The sequence below is a fragment of the Talpa europaea genome (assembly GCF_964194135.1).
Source record: "Talpa europaea genome assembly, chromosome: 5".
In the NCBI taxonomy this organism is placed as follows: Eukaryota; Metazoa; Chordata; class Mammalia; order Eulipotyphla; family Talpidae; genus Talpa; species Talpa europaea.
This window is the reverse complement of record NC_140071.1, coordinates 90007066-90023211: the sequence shown is the minus strand read 5'-3', so window position 1 is coordinate 90023211 and position 16146 is coordinate 90007066. Positions and strand designations below refer to the sequence as shown.

The following is a 16146-nucleotide window of genomic DNA, read 5'->3' as shown; positions in this document are numbered from 1 at the left end:
TAGCATTAAAAATTTTCACTCGTTTCGGGAGCCTCCCAGGTGGCACAAGGGGTTAAGGCTCAGTATAATGAAGGTATTGGCAGATACTGCAGCACCAGTTCGATCCCAGCCAAGGATCTGATCCACTTGGCACAGCAGAACTCTCCTGTCCCGACCAATGCTCCCCTCGGCAGTGTATTTCAGTAGATCTGCCTGTTCTGTTCCTCTGTCCCTGGTGATCCTCTTACTCCCACCCCACACCTCTGGCCTACACACCAGCTCTTGTATGCATAAATAAATTAAATAAATCTTTTGAAAAAAATATTCACTCATTTAATCCTCTTGCCCAAGAGTCAGCAAACTTTCTTTTCAAAGAGCCTGATAGTAAATATTTTAGGATGGTGTGTGAGGGGAAATTTCTGTTGCATATTCTTAGTTTTTTTGATCTTTGTGTTGCCAACTCTTTTTTTTTTTAAGATTTATTTATTTATTTATACAAGCACTGGTACAGTCAGAAACACGGGAGGGTGAGAGAATTCACCAGAGCCAGAGGGGAGAGAAGAACAGGCAGACTGACGAAGTGCACTGCTGAGGGGCCAGCGGGTGGCAGGAGAGGTCTGCGTGTCATGTGGGACCCTTGCCGGCAGGCGGGGATCAAACCAGCACTGCAGAAGCTGTGGGCAGCTTCGCAACCCAGTGCTCAACCGCTGCGCCACTGCGGAAGCCCCAAGTATTGACAACTCTTTAAAATGTAAAAATATTCCAGGCTGTGTCTCAGTGTTCTCATTTGTGAACTCAGTTCAAGAACACTATTTTGCAAGACTGTCTATTTGGTGTGTAATGATTGTTCAATAAATGATATCTCCTTTCCCTTCAAAAAAAGATTATTCCAGGCTACCCATGGACCAGGTTTGGTCCCAATAGTTATAAATTGCTATCCCCTGTTCTTTTTTTTAAGGTTTATTTATTTATACAAGAATTGGGGTACAGGCCACAGGCGTGGGAGGTTGAGAGGATTCACCAGAGATAGAGTGGGGAACTGAATAGACAGACAGGGCCTCCCAGGTGGCACAGCAGGTTGAGCACACCACTGTGTTACTGTCCACAGCCTCTGCAGTGCAGGTTTGATTCCCACCCGCAGGTGATTCCCACCCGCTTGTATAAATAAATAAATAAATAAATAAATAAATAAATAAATAAATCTCTTTTTTTTATAGCTTTTATTTATTTTATTTTATTTTTTTAAATAATAAATTTTATTTTTATATTCCCCCATACAATTGCAAATGCCCCATTCTGACCCCAATCCCTCCCTCCCGGCCCCCACCCCCCAAAAAGTGTCTCTGGTTCATAGATTTTTGTTGATTTTGATTTTCACTTTCTTATAGTGATTCATTTTCCTGGTCCCTTATTTAAGTTTTCTAGATTCCCGCTATGAGTGAGACCATCCGGTATTTTTCTTTTTCTTTTTGGCTTATTTCGCTGAGCATGATCCCTTCCAGCGCCATCCATGTTGCTGCAAATTGCATGTGTTTATCTTTTTTAAATGCTGAGTAATATTCCATGGTATATATGTGCCACATCTTCTTGATCCAGTCATCTATTTTTGGGCATTTGGGCTGTTTCCAAAGTTTAGCTATTGTAAACAGTGCTGCTATAAACATAGGGGTGCAGGTGTTCTTTGGAATTGATGTTTCTGTGTCCTTTGGGTAAATCCCTAGGAGTGGAATTGCTGGATCATATGGAAGCTCTATGTTTAGTAGGTCCAGAAATCTCCACACAGCTCTCCATAGTGGTTGGACCAGTTTGCACTCCCACCAGCAGTGCAGAAGAGTTCCTTTTTCTCCACACCCTCGCCAGCATTTGTTGTTGCTAGTTTTTTTAATATGTGCCATTCTCACTGGTGTAAGATGGTATCTCATGGTAGTTTTGATTTGCATTTCCCTGATTACAAGTGATGTTGAACATTTTTTCATATTAAAAAAAAAAATCCCACAGAACCAGTCTGCTTTTCCACTTTGCAAATTCATAGGCAGTCAGTCTGCCTATTCCATGGCCAGCTCCTGTAATCCCACATGGTGCGGCAGTCCTCTCCTGTTGCGCCTGCTGCTCTCCTCAGCAGTGTATTTTGGTCATCTGCCTGTTCTGCTCCCTGCTCTGCCTCTGGTGAATCCTCTCACCCTCCCAGGCCTCTGGCCTGTACCCCAGCTCTTGTATAAAAATAAATAAATCTTCAAAAAAAAAAAAAAAGAATAGACAGATAGACCAAAGTCACTGCTGAGGTGAGCAGCGGGCGATACAGGAGAGGTCTGCTGCGTCATGTGGGTATCTCCCTGGCCGGCCTGGATTTGAACCCACAATGCAGAGGGTGCAGACAGCTCCACAATGCTGCACTCAACCTGCTGTGCCGCCAGGGAGGCCCTGCTAACCTCTGTTCTTAACCAGCCCATGAGGTAGTATTCCCATTCCCAACTCAGACAAGGAAATAGACTTTAAACAGTTTGGAAATATCCTGGCTTCTGAGTCTGTGTATCAACCTGCAAATCTCGACAAAAAGACTTCTGCTTAGGTGTCAGTTTTGTTCACCAAACCATTCTCATGCACATGATAAGGCTCCAGGGAATTTAGTCATCAATCTTTAAAAAAGAAAAATATGAAAGTTAGCAGATGCTAAGACTCATCCCTCCCCTATCAGGTAATTTTTAAAACATGTGCCTTACTTTGTGACTTTAAAAGAAAAATAAACAGGGGCCTCCCTGGTGGCGCAAGGGGTAAGCACTGCACTACGAAGCAATCCACAGCCTCTGCAGCATGAGTTCGATCCCTGGCTGGCCAGAGAGAGACCCACATGGTGAAGCGACCTCTCCTGTCTGATCTGCTGCTCTCCTCAGCAGCATATTTCAGTCAGTTTGCCTGTTCTGTTCCCCACTCTGTCTCTGGTGAATCCTCTCACCCCCCCCCCACATCTCTGGCCTATACCCCAGCTCTTGTATGCACAAATAAATTAATCTTTAAAAAAAAAAAAAGAAAAGAAAGTAAATTCATCACCATATTAATATCCCACAGAACCAGGTACTCCCTGGTGAGCGCTGGGCTGCGAAGCTGCCCACAGCCTCTGCAGCGCTGGTTTGATCCCCGGCTGCAGGGGACGATCCCACATGGCACGCAGACCTCTCCTGCCATGCCTGCTGCTCCCCTCGGCAGTGTACTTCGGTCCTTCTGCCTGTTCTGCTTCCCGCTCTGGCTCTGGTGAATTCTCTCACCCTCCCATGCTTCTGACTGTACCCAGTGCTTGTATAAATAAATAAATCTTTAAAAAAATATTTTTATGTATATATTCTCATGGTCTTACTGGAATTAATAAGTTTAGGGAAAATAAAAATTTTCTGTAACTTTAGTTTTATTTTGATAAGTTAATTTAGTTTTACAACTAACAATACAAGAAAAATATGAATGCCCAAGAGAAAGCCTGATTCACTGACTGTAGATTTTATGAATATAACTAATATTTATATAGATAAACATTGTTCTTAGCATTAAAAATTTTCACTCGTTTCGGGAGCCTCCCAGGTGGCACAAGGGGTTAAGGCTCAGTATAATGAAGGTATTGGCAGATACTGCAGCACCAGTTCGATCCCAGCCAAGGATCTGATCCACTTGGCACAGCAGAACTCTCCTGCCCCGACCAATGCTCCCCTCGGCAGTGTATTTCAGTAGATCTGCCTGTTCTGTTCCTCTGTCCCTGGTGATCCTCTTACTCCCACCCCACACCTCTGGCCTACACACCAGCTCTTGTATGCATAAATAAATTAAACAAATCTTTTAAAAAAAATATTCACTCATTTAATCCTCTTGCCCAAGAGTCAGCAAACTTTCTTTTCAAAGAGCCTGATAGTAAATATTTTAGGATGGTGTGTGAGGGGAAATTTCTGTTGCATATTCTTAGTTTTTTTGATCTTTGTGTTGCCAACTCTTTTTTTTTTTAAGATTTATTTATTTATTTATACAAGCACTGGTACAGTCAGAAACACGGGAGGGTGAGAGAATTCACCAGAGCCAGAGGGGAGAGCAGAACAGGCAGACTGACGAAGTGCACTGCTGAGGGGCCAGCGGGTGGCAGGAGAGGTCTGCGTGTCATGTGGGACCCTTGCCGGCAGGCGGGGATCAAACCAGCACTGCAGAAGCTGTGGGCAGCTTCGCAACCCAGTGCTCAACCGCTGCGCCACTGCGGAAGCCCCAAGTATTGACAACTCTTTAAAATGTAAAAATATTCCAGGCTGTGTCTCAGTGTTCTCATTTGTGAACTCAGTTCAAGAACACTATTTTGCAAGACTGTCTATTTGGTGTGTAATGATTGTTCAATAAATGATATCTCCTTTCCCTTCAAAAAAAGATTATTCCAGGCTACCCATGGACCAGGTTTGGTCCCAATAGTTATAAATTGCTATCCCCTGTTCTTTTTTTTAAGATTTATTTATTTATACAAGAATTGGGGTACAGGCCACAGGCGTGGGAGGTTGAGAGGATTCACCAGAGATAGAGTGGGGAACTGAATAGACAGACAGGGCCTCCCAGGTGGCACAGCAGGTTGAGCACCACACTGTGTTACTGTCCACAGCCTCTGCAGTGCAGGTTTGATTCCCACCCGCAGGTGATTCCCACCCGCTTGTATAAATAAATAAATAAATAAATCTCTTTTTTTTTTATAGCTTTTATTTATTTTATTTTATTTTATTTTTTTAAATAATAAATTTTATTTTTATATTCCCCCATACAATTGCAAATGCCCCATTCTGACCCCAATCCCTCCCTCCCGGCCCCCACCCCCCAAAAAGTGTCTCTGGTTCATAGATTTTTGTTGATTTTGATTTTCACTTTCTTATAGTGATTCATTTTCCTGGTCCCTTATTTAAGTTTTCTAGATTCCCGCTATGAGTGAGACCATCCGGTATTTTTCTTTTTCTTTTTGGCTTATTTCGCTGAGCATGATCCCTTCCAGCGCCATCCATGTTGCTGCAAATTGCATGTGTTTATCTTTTTTAAATGCTGAGTAATATTCCATGGTATATATGTGCCACATCTTCTTGATCCAGTCATCTATTTTTGGGCATTTGGGCTGTTTCCAAAGTTTAGCTATTGTAAACAGTGCTGCTATAAACATAGGGGTGCAGGTGTTCTTTGGAATTGATGTTTCTGTGTCCTTTGGGTAAATCCCTAGGAGTGGAATTGCTGGATCATATGGAAGCTCTATGTTTAGTAGGTCCAGAAATCTCCACACAGCTCTCCATAGTGGTTGGACCAGTTTGCACTCCCACCAGCAGTGCAGAAGAGTTCCTTTTTCTCCACACCCTCGCCAGCATTTGTTGTTGCTAGTTTTTTTAATATGTGCCATTCTCACTGGTGTAAGATGGTATCTCATGGTAGTTTTGATTTGCATTTCCCTGATTACAAGTGATGTTGAACATTTTTTCATATTAAAAAAAAAAAAATCCCACAGAACCAGTCTGCTTTTCCACTTTGCAAATTCATAGGCAGTCAGTCTGCCTATTCCATGGCCAGCTCCTGTAATCCCACATGGTGCGGCAGTCCTCTCCTGTTGCGCCTGCTGCTCTCCTCAGCAGTGTATTTTGGTCATCTGCCTGTTCTGCTCCCTGCTCTGCCTCTGGTGAATCCTCTCACCCTCCCAGGCCTCTGGCCTGTACCCCAGCTCTTGTATAAAAATAAATAAATCTTCAAAAAAAAAAAAAAAGAATAGACAGATAGACCAAAGTCACTGCTGAGGTGAGCAGCGGGCGATACAGGAGAGGTCTGCTGCGTCATGTGGGTATCTCCCTGGCCGGCCTGGATTTGAACCCACAATGCAGAGGGTGCAGACAGCTCCACAATGCTGCACTCAACCTGCTGTGCCGCCAGGGAGGCCCTGCTAACCTCTGTTCTTAACCAGCCCATGAGGTAGTATTCCCATTCCCAACTCAGACAAGGAAATAGACTTTAAACAGTTTGGAAATATCCTGGCTTCTGAGTCTGTGTATCAACCTGCAAATCTCGACAAAAAGACTTCTGCTTAGGTGTCAGTTTTGTTCACCAAACCATTCTCATGCACATGATAAGGCTCCAGGGAATTTAGTCATCAATCTTTAAAAAAGAAAAATATGAAAGTTAGCAGATGCTAAGACTCATCCCTCCCCTATCAGGTAATTTTTAAAACATGTGCCTTACTTTGTGACTTTAAAAGAAAAATAAACAGGGGCCTCCCTGGTGGCGCAAGGGGTAAGCACTGCACTACGAAGCAATCCACAGCCTCTGCAGCATGAGTTCGATCCCTGGCTGGCCAGAGAGAGACCCACATGGTGAAGCGACCTCTCCTGTCTCATCTGCTGCTCTCCTCAGCAGCATATTTCAGTCAGTTTGCCTGTTCTGTTCCCCACTCTGTCTCTGGTGAATCCTCTCACCCCCCCCCCCACATCTCTGGCCTATACCCCAGCTCTTGTATGCACAAATAAATTAATCTTTAAAAAAAAAAAAAAGAAAAGAAAGTAAATTCATCACCATATTAATATCCCACAGAACCAGGTACTCCCTGGTGAGCGCTGGGCTGCGAAGCTGCCCACAGCCTCTGCAGTGCCGGTTCGATCCCTGGCCACCGGTGAGGGTCCCACATGGGGCGCAGACATCTCCTGCCACGCCCGCTTCTCCCCTTAGCAGTGTTGCTCGGTCCCTCTCCCTATTCTGCTCCCTGCTGTGGCTCTGGTGAATTCTCTTACCCTCCCGCGCTTCTGACTGTACCCAGTGCTTGTATAAATCAATCAATCAATCAATCAATCAATCTTAAAAAAAAAAAATCCCACAGAACCAGTCTGCTTTTCTGCTTTTCAAATTCATAGGCAGTCAGCCTGCCTATTCCATGGCCGGCTCCTGTAATGAGAACAATCTCCCCAGGCACAGATTTTCTCCTTTGGGGAATGAACAACTTCACTAAGGACTCCAGGTAGGAGTAGATGATAGTGGTCAGAAGCAGAAGGAGATCCAAAATGGTGTTTGTGGCTTTGCTCTTTGTCTTCTCCTCTAGATCAGACCTGTCTAGTCCTTGGAAAAAGCTGTCATCTGCGTGGTTCTCTAGGAGGGGCTGTGCTGTGCTCCAGGTGTTGAAGGCATTGGTAAAGGTAAGCTGAGTTTACAGGCGGTCTTTGTCTACGTGTTCTAATGGGTTGGATACACCTCCAGTTTTTGTAGTGATGCCAATTGCTAGTAAGAGAAAGCACAGTCTGTACCTGATTAGATGGGAAACAGTTCTTTACCCTGTTTCACCATGAAACTTCACCTTTAGAAATAATTCTACAGATATTGCATCAGCTAATGGTTTCTTGCTATCTTTTTGTAAACAGTTTTTTTTAAATGGGGAAAAAGGGAAAAATAGAGATATTTTCAGTAAACTTAAAGTGTGAGTCAACAAAGCTTAGCTGTTTGATTCATTTATTCATGAAAGCTCAGCATCAGTAATTCAGTTAGCTAAATTTTTCATGAGATGCCCATGTCACTGAAGATCTCTTGAGTTAGGAACAGATTGTAGGTTATATAGAGTTCTCTATAGGTTGTAACAGTTCTCTCTGTTATAATCTGAGAAAAAGCATTAGCCCAAGAGCCAGAAGTTTCCACTTAAAAGTGGTATGACTTTCAATAGCCAAAAAATGGAAAGAAATTAAATATCCATCTATGCATGTTGGATAAACAAAACTTGTATACAGGCAATGGAATATTATTTAGTTTAAAAAAATGCAATTGTGATACATGCTACAACATGGATGTACCTTAAAAACATGCTAAGTGAAATAAGCCAGACACAAAAGGACAGACATTATATGATTTTACCTATATTAGTTACCTAAAATAGTCAAATACCAGGGACAGAAAGTAGGATGCTGATTACCAGCGACAGGGGGGAGAGAAAATGCAGAATTAAATGAATATGAAGTTTCAGTTTGAGGTGGTGAAAATGTATGGATTGAGGACTGCATTACAATGTGAATGTATTTAATGCCGCTGACTGTACATGGAGGGTGGGTGGAGCACAATGGACTTTGGTGGAGGACTATGTGCCTTGATGGTGGGAGAGCTACAGTGACCACACCTGAGGGGAGAAATCTTATACTGTCAAAAAATAAACAAAGATGTAAGAAAATAGTACTTCATTAAAAATAAATAAATAAAATACATAAAATACATAAACAAATATGGTTAAAATAGTAAACCTTACGTTATGCAAATTTTACCAAAATTAAAAAAATAATGTGATTTCAGTCAATCTTATTTACTTTGTTTATGCTTCACTTTCCTTATCTGGAAAGTAGAGATAAAACTAGCGTATGTGCTTAGGTGACATAGACCTTCTCATACGTCACAAGCTCAACCTTCACTACAAACCCATTCACAAATGGGCTTTAAAGATCAAAGGAGAGGGCCTCCCAGGTGGCGCAGTGGTTGAGCGCTGGGTTGCGAAGCTGCCTGCAGCCTCTGCAACGCCGGTTCGATCCCTGGCTTCTCCCCAGCCACTGGAGGAGGGTCCCACATGGCGCACAGACCTCTCCTGCCGCCCGCTGCTCCCCTCAGCAGTGTACTTCCGTCCTTCTGCCTGCTCTGCTCCCCGCTCTGGCTCTGGTGAATCCTCTCACCCTCCCGTGCTTCTGACTGTACCCACTGCCCACTGCTTATATAAATAAATAAATAAATATTTTTAAAAAAGAATTAAAAAAATAATAAAGATCAAAGGAGAGAGCATGTATATGAAATTACTTTGCAAAAGGAAAATGGGTGTACAAATCAAATAATAATAATAGTTACAATTTAAATTTATTAAGCACTTAATATATGTCATGAGCTGATTTAAAGGTTTTATATGCCAACTTATTTAAACCTCACAAGAAACATTTGATATGATTAAAATCTGCATTGTGCAGATGAAGAAACTGATTTATAGTTAAGCAACTTGCCAAAAGTCATGCCATGTGTAAGAGGATGAGGATTCAAACTAGGAAAGTCTGATTGTAGAGCCCTAACTCTTAACTTAGACCAACTAGGCCAGCTATGTAAAACCAGCCAACCAGCTGGTTCTCAACTCCTCAGGGAACATCTTGCCATGTCTGGTGAAGTTTTGGTTTTCATAACTTGGACATGCCACTATCATCTAGTAGGAAAGGTAGCCATTAGACACCTCACAATGCACAGACAGCTCTGTGTATTGAATTCAACCCATATCAGTAGTAATGAGTTGATCTAGGTTATACCATATTGTATTGGAAAGAGTATTGGATTGGTTTGACCCTTGAGTGTACTTATAAAAAGAAATACTTGACCATTTCTTTCAGCATGCAAATTTGCAAGGATATTTAGTGGAGTCATATAAATGTTAATATATTAACATAGATGGATTAGATCAGATTTCATGCAGGTCTGCAATGTCAGGAATGTGTTCTCAGGTTGAGCATCTGTAACTTCAATATTCACACTTCTCAGAGTGGGCCAGACTGGAGATCCTCACCATCCAAATTCATATGCTACTGATATCCTTTTTTTAAATTAATACTGATGACATATCATTATTGCTACTGATATACTTTTGAAAGGCAATTTTTAAATTTATAACAGGATCTAAATGCTTTTGTCAACTGGATTACTTGTATCATCCAAAAATTAAGAAAGTTTAAGGATGTGAAAATTATTTTGCTAAATTTATGGCCAAATCATTTGTTTGGGTGCTGAGACATTTCATTCAGTCTGAGATTACCTGACAAACTACCTTCTATTTGTTTATTTTTTTCTATACTGGTCAAACTATTCATGTTCCTCAAATACAGTGTTCTACTTTCTTAATAAAGAGAGAAGCATAGACTCTGTCCTGTGTTTTTTCCCTTAGATTTTGGAGACTTTTGTTTGTATGTCTTTATGACATCATTGACTTTACTTCAACAGATATCTATAAGAAGTAAACATAGTTTATTCTGATCACATTTTAGGACAGTTATTTCCTACTGACTTTAATGAAGTCACCTCACGTTGATCATTAATTTGTTTTCACATCACATTTTAGGATGAGTTGCTTTGGGGAAAATTTTCTCATCTAAACTAACACCATCCCTAGCATTTGGATTCTTACTGAACTGAAATATCTTCTGAATTTTGTGTGCTTTTTTTCCTTCCTCTCATTAATGCCCCTAGTGAGAGCCCACCCCCGACTGCCAATTTCAGAAATGGAATTATTTTTACATAGGTGATAAGAATGAGAAAAGGAAAAAGATAGGGCAGAATAACTAGGAAAAAGAGGACGTGCAAGAGAACTGTTGGCAGAGGGGTCATCTATGCTGGATTTTCTCTTCTGTGCTGAGCGAGTCTGTCCTATCACCCACTAGAAGACTCAGAAGAGTTGATATATTGTGATTTATGGGGATAAAGAGTATGATATGGAGAAAAGACAGGTAAACATTAAGTCATTGTATAGAGGCCATAACATGAGGAAGCTGTGGGATTTATACACATTGCTTATCCGCTGTTATTTTAGCTAAACCATAATAATCTCTTCAAATGAAAATTATTTTCTTTCCTGGTTCACTAGTTCATTGTCAAGGGTTCTGTGTATTGCCAAATTGATAAAACAGTGTTAGGTAGCCTTAAAGGTCATATAAACTTCTCCTTGAGGCACCGAAACCTGTCTATCCAAACAAACAAATCCTAAGTTCACATCTCATAGAGACTGTCAGCATATTTTTGGCTTATAAAATCCTTCTCCTTATGGGCCTCCCTGGTGGCGCAGGTGGTTGAGTGCCGCACTGTGAAGCTGTCCGCAGCCTCTGCAGTGTGGGTTCGATGCTGGCCAGCCGGTGATGGTCCCACGTGGTGAGGCAGACCTCTCCTGTCTCGTCTGCTGCTCCCCTGAGCAGTGTATTTCGTCAGTCTGCCTGTTCTGCTCCCCACTCTGTCTCTGGTGAGTCCTCTCACCCTCCCGTGCATCTGGCTGGTACCCCGTTCTTGTATAAATAAATAAATCTTAAAAAAAAATCCTTCTCCTTATTCTATATACAAGTCTAGTGTGTGCTCATCAGTCTGCTTCTCAGCCTTTCTTTTCTTATTCCTCTAATTATTCTTCTTTCCCTATTAATTCCAATCTTTTCCTGCCTATAGCATATGTCTCTTAAGCTTTCAAATATACATTTTTCCCATCATAAAAATATTCAGTGAAACTTTTTCTCCACCCCATCCCCATTTGCCACCCTGTCTATAATATCTTAATGTCAAATTAATTTATAACAATTACCCCCATTTCCTGGCTACCCGTTTTCTTGGGAGAACAGAAATCTTTTGCCTCTTTACTCTCCACCTGGTACAAAGTGCTCTGACAATCCTAAATATAGGTGCTCTGGGAGCTCCCAGAAAGGGCAAATCACCCAGTTCTGAAGATAAGGGTGGGGGCTGGGAGGTGAGCTGTAAATGGAAACTACTAGGAGCAGTTTTAGACAGACGATGAAGTGATAAAGGTGTAGGAAACTGTGTGTGCAGGCACTGAAAGGTGAGAAATAAAGGTATATGCAATGATAGGAAGTTCTGACTTGAAGACCAGAGTGTGAAGTAGAGAGGAGAGAGAATTTAGCAGAGGTGCAATCACTCAGAGTCTTAGGACCAGAGAAGGCAGGTGAAAGTTTCAGACCAGGGGACTGCTATCTTTATATTTAGAAAAGCTGCAGTATGGAGAATGCACTGGAAAAAGGACAAGAACTGATGGAGGGAGATCAGCTACAAAGCTTTTCAGTAATCCAGGTGAGAGCTAATGGTGGACCAAATGAGGGTGGTGGTTGTTCAAAAGAGAGAAAAACAGGTCCAAAATGTATTCTTTCATGCTGGGCCCACCAATACTTATACCTAACCAATTGCAGTGTTATCTCTTCCAAAAGTGAAATTTTAAACCAATCTGTCTGGAGTTTCCTGATCAGTTCTACTGAGGGCAATGTATTTTTTTTTTTTGTACCATTGTTTTGCATCTTTATCAGTGTTCTGTCAGTATAGGATTTCCCCTCTCAGATGTAGTCACCATAGCACTCCCGCCACTAAGCACTCACAGTTAGTGAGGTAATCTTCATACAACTCTCCCTGCCCAACCTTCTCCTAATAGAAGATAGCTTTGCCTGAAGTAATGTTTGTTCTTCTTTTTTTGTTGTTTTTAAGGATTTATTTATTTATGCATAAAAGATCTGGGATATAGGCCAGAAGTACGGGAGGGTGAGAGGATTTACCAGAGACAGAGTGGGGATCATAACAGGCAGATCGACTGAAATACACTGCTGAGGGGAGCAACAGGCAAGACAGGAGAGGTCTGCTGTGCCATGTGGTTTAACACCCTGGCTGGGGATCAAACCTGTGATACAGTGGCTGCGGATAGACTTAACCCTTTGAGCCACCAGGGAGGCCCTTCTTTTTTGTTTTTGCATGGCTAATAGCCTTATCCTACCCTCTTTCTAACTATAATGACCTCTCATTTTATATGATTTTTTTTCAGCACCTTTCACTTGCTAAATGGAATGCTGCCTGATTCATGAATCATCAAATAAAGTCAACAAGACCTTTAAAATAAACTTGGTTGAATTTTTGTCATTTAATATGGCAAAGGAGATATTGAGTAGATAAAATAATAGACTAAATAGGCATTTAATAAACCTATATTAAGTACCTTGTATGTTTCAGTGAGTGCTGGCGCTGAGATACAACAGTGAACAAAATTAAAAAGCACTTCCCCTGGAGTAGCTTTTACTCTAAGGGAAATGTAGACAATAAAGAAGGTAAGGTTTGCTTTAAGGGTCATGTAGACAATAAAGAAAATAAGCCAAGAAGATAAGAAATGCTCTGTAGCATAAATTCCAAGGAGAAAACAGAGAGTAGAGGGAGAAATGGAATCTTGTCGGTTATGGCTGTATAGGCAATTGCAGTTGGAGGTACGAGGTGAGAATATATGAAGAGACGTAAGGAAAAAGAGGAAACTAGTCAGGCAGATACCAGGAGAAGGAACATTCTAGCGAGGGACAGTAATGTATTGAGATGGGAACATGTCCAGTAGGTTGAAGAACATCAACCAAGGAGCAAATGTGGCTGGAGTGAACTGAAAGAGGAAGCGGGTCATGTTGGTCCAGGATGTATCTCAGAGGTTGGGGAAGAGCACACACTGAGGCCAAGAAAATGCTTGCCATCTTCCCCACCCCACTTCCACACCCCCTACATCTTGGATGCCTTGGGCTACAACTCCCAGCATGCTATGAATAAACCTTCTTGACTGTGAATGGGGAGAGGGGGCTTGCTGGGAACTAAGAGTGGAACATGGTGGTCTGAGTGACCTTTAAAAACCAAATGTGGGCAGGCGCGGTGCGCTCTCCAAGCGCGACGCTATGCCGAGCCGGCACGTCCTGCGTGTCCGGGCCTTATACCGGCGCATCTTGGCGCTGCACCACGTTCTGCCCCCGGACCTCAAAGCCCTTGGCGACCAGTACGTGAAGGACGAATTTAGGAGACATAAGACCGTTGCTTCTGACGAGGCCCAGCGTTTCTTGCAGGAATGGGAGGTATATGCAGCAATGGTGTGGCAACAAGCTAATGAAAACAGACAAAGTTCAACTGAAAAAGCCTCTTTTGGAACCACCCTTGCAGAAGAAAAACTTAATGACTTTCGTGATGAACAAATTGGACAGTTGCAGGAGCTGATGCTAGAAGCCACTAAACCTAGTAGGCAATTTAGTATTACTGAGTCTACGAAAAAAGAAGTTTAGTGTATTACAGTAAACCTAAAGAAAGCATTTAAAGCTCAGAACCCCTTTATCTGTTTCTAAGGTTTATTTCTTAGGCTTTGGAATGCCTGATATTAATTTTTTCTTTTATTTGGGAATGTTCTCTGCAGTATATGGATCAGGATCACTAGTAGACAAAACTTTACTGCAGTACTACCTGCTGCATGGGATTTAACTTTTGGATTAAACCAAGAATGCCTACAAAATGGGCAAAGTTTGTCTCTAATACTATTATTAGGCTCCTGGCTTTACTTTCATTAAGTAACTATCATGAATAAAATAGATGTTGAATTCCAGCAAGGTTTATTATTTAGTTTATTAAATACTTTGTCATCCTGAAGGTTTTCCCTCATTTTTGAATGTCCCTTCTTCTCCAGTCATTGTGTATTTAAAATGATGAAAGGTTAAAAAGAGACTAAGATTCAGTATACTGTCATATTTATGATATATATAAGCAGTAATAAATTTCTGCAGTGTTTCGCACAAATGACCCTTAAAAAAAAAAATAAATAAAAAATAAACCAAATGTGGGCCTCTGCAGTGCTGGTTTGATCCCGGCCGTCCTGCGAGGGTCCCACATGGCGAGCTGACCTCTCCTGTCTTGCCAGCTGCTCCCCTCAGCAGTGTATTTCGTCAGTCTGCCTGTTCCGTTCCCTGCTCTGTCTCTGGTGAATCCTCTCACCCTCCCACGCATCTGGCCTGTACCCCGGTTCTTGCATAAATAAATAAATCTTTAAAAAAAAAAACAACAACACCCAAAAGCCCCCAAACAAATGATTGGAATAAGATGTGGAATAGGGCATCCCTGGTAGCGTAAGGGGGTAAGCACTGCACTATGAAGCAATACACAGCCTCTGCAGCAAGAGTTCGATCCCCAGCCAACCAGAGTAACCCACAGCAGACCTCTCCTGTCTCGCCTGCTGCTCCCCTCAGCAGTGTATTTTAGCCAGTCTGCCTGCTCTGTTCCCCACTCTGTCTCTGGTGAATCCTCTCATCCCCTGCATCTCTGGCCTGTACCCCAGCTGTTGTATGCATAAATAAATAAATCTTTAAAAAAAAAGATGTAGAATATATACACAATGGAATACTATTCACCAATCAAAAAAGATAAACTCATGGCATTTGCAGCAACATGGATGGAGCTGGAAGGGATTATGCTCAGTGAAATAAGAAAGAAAGAGAAAAATATCGAATGGTTTCACTAATAGGAAGAATATAGGGGAATCCAATAAGGGATCAGGTGGAAAAATAATAACAACTAACAACAATAAATAAAAAAAAATGAAAGTAACAGGTGACTATAAACCAGGGACATTCTGCGGGGAGAGGGAAGGAGAGGGAGCAAAAGAGAGGAGGAAAGAGCACAAGGGACTATGGTGATGGTGCACAAGTGAATTGGTGGTGGGAATTTTACGGGGACTACACCTGAGAGGAGAAAGCAAATATTGTACAACAATGAACAATGATGTAAAATACATATAAATAATATTTTTAAAGATTTATTTATTTTATACAAGAACCGGGGTACAGACTAGATGCATGGGAGGGTGAGAGGATTCACCAGAGACAGAGTGGGGAACAGAACAGGCAGACTGACGAAATACACTGCTGAAGGGAGCAGTGGGTGAGACAGGAGAGGTCTGCCTCGCCATGTGGGTAGCTCCCTGGCTGGGGATAGAAGTTGGCTGCAGTGGCTGGCGATAGCTTGATAGTGCTGAGATATTAGCCCCTTGCTCCACTAGGGAGGCCCTTTAATAATGTTTTGGAAAGCAACATTTTGGACTCAGATATGTATTTATATAAACTAAAGTTGACCAGTAACAATTGTATTTGGATTTTTTGTTAATAGCAAAGAGAAATTTATTGTAAGAATGACATCTTCTATGAAATTTTCTTATGTTATAGTCTTAGTATGACCTTCCTTAAACAGATTATCAGATGAGCCTTATAATCTGAGTGGCACTGATGAGAAGACTTAATTTGTAAGTTTAAAATAGTACCTACACATGTTTAATTAATATTAGTTTCTGCTTAAAAATTGGATTAAAATATTTTACTCTGAAATTTCTGTATGTGGCTCATTTGCATTTCAAAAGTGTATGTTTTCTGAGTATGAACTTTGAAAATATTTTTCTTTAGTAGAAGCCCCACCTACTTATTTTTTCAATTTATACATTTCATCTTATAGTCCCATCTCAATGAATCTCACTCATGTCCAATACATTTTTAGACACTAAAAAAATATACATTGCTTAAGCCATGTTCAAGTCAAAAATATGGAAACACCAGAAGTTTACGTTTCAACCATTTTTTTTCATCCATTTATTATTGCCACTTATTGGTGCATTCT

At 41.4% G+C, this 16146-nt stretch overlaps 1 protein-coding gene and 1 pseudogene across 2 annotated transcripts in view; one reads left to right on the top strand and one right to left on the bottom strand.

Annotated features, from left to right (window-relative positions):
- Positions 1-13267, bottom strand: part of LOC311171211 (17-beta-hydroxysteroid dehydrogenase 13-like) — a 47069-nt pseudogene extending 33802 nt beyond the window's left edge. The window contains exons 1-2 of the transcript in view: positions 13235-13267; positions 6889-7147 (exon numbers count right to left, since the gene is read on the bottom strand). The product of the transcript in view is annotated as a 17-beta-hydroxysteroid dehydrogenase 13-like (transcript). The remainder of the gene's footprint in view (positions 1-6888; positions 7148-13234) is intronic.
- Positions 13268-13400: 133 nt separating this feature from the next.
- On the top strand, positions 13401-13778 carry LOC311171210 (succinate dehydrogenase assembly factor 3, mitochondrial-like; the record flags this gene model as incomplete). Its single annotated transcript, XM_084233869.1, has 1 exon — positions 13401-13778. The coding sequence occupies one exon, from the start codon at positions 13401-13403 to the stop codon at positions 13776-13778; it is 378 nt and encodes a 125-aa protein (XP_084089995.1).
- Positions 13779-16146: the final 2368 nt, after the last annotated feature.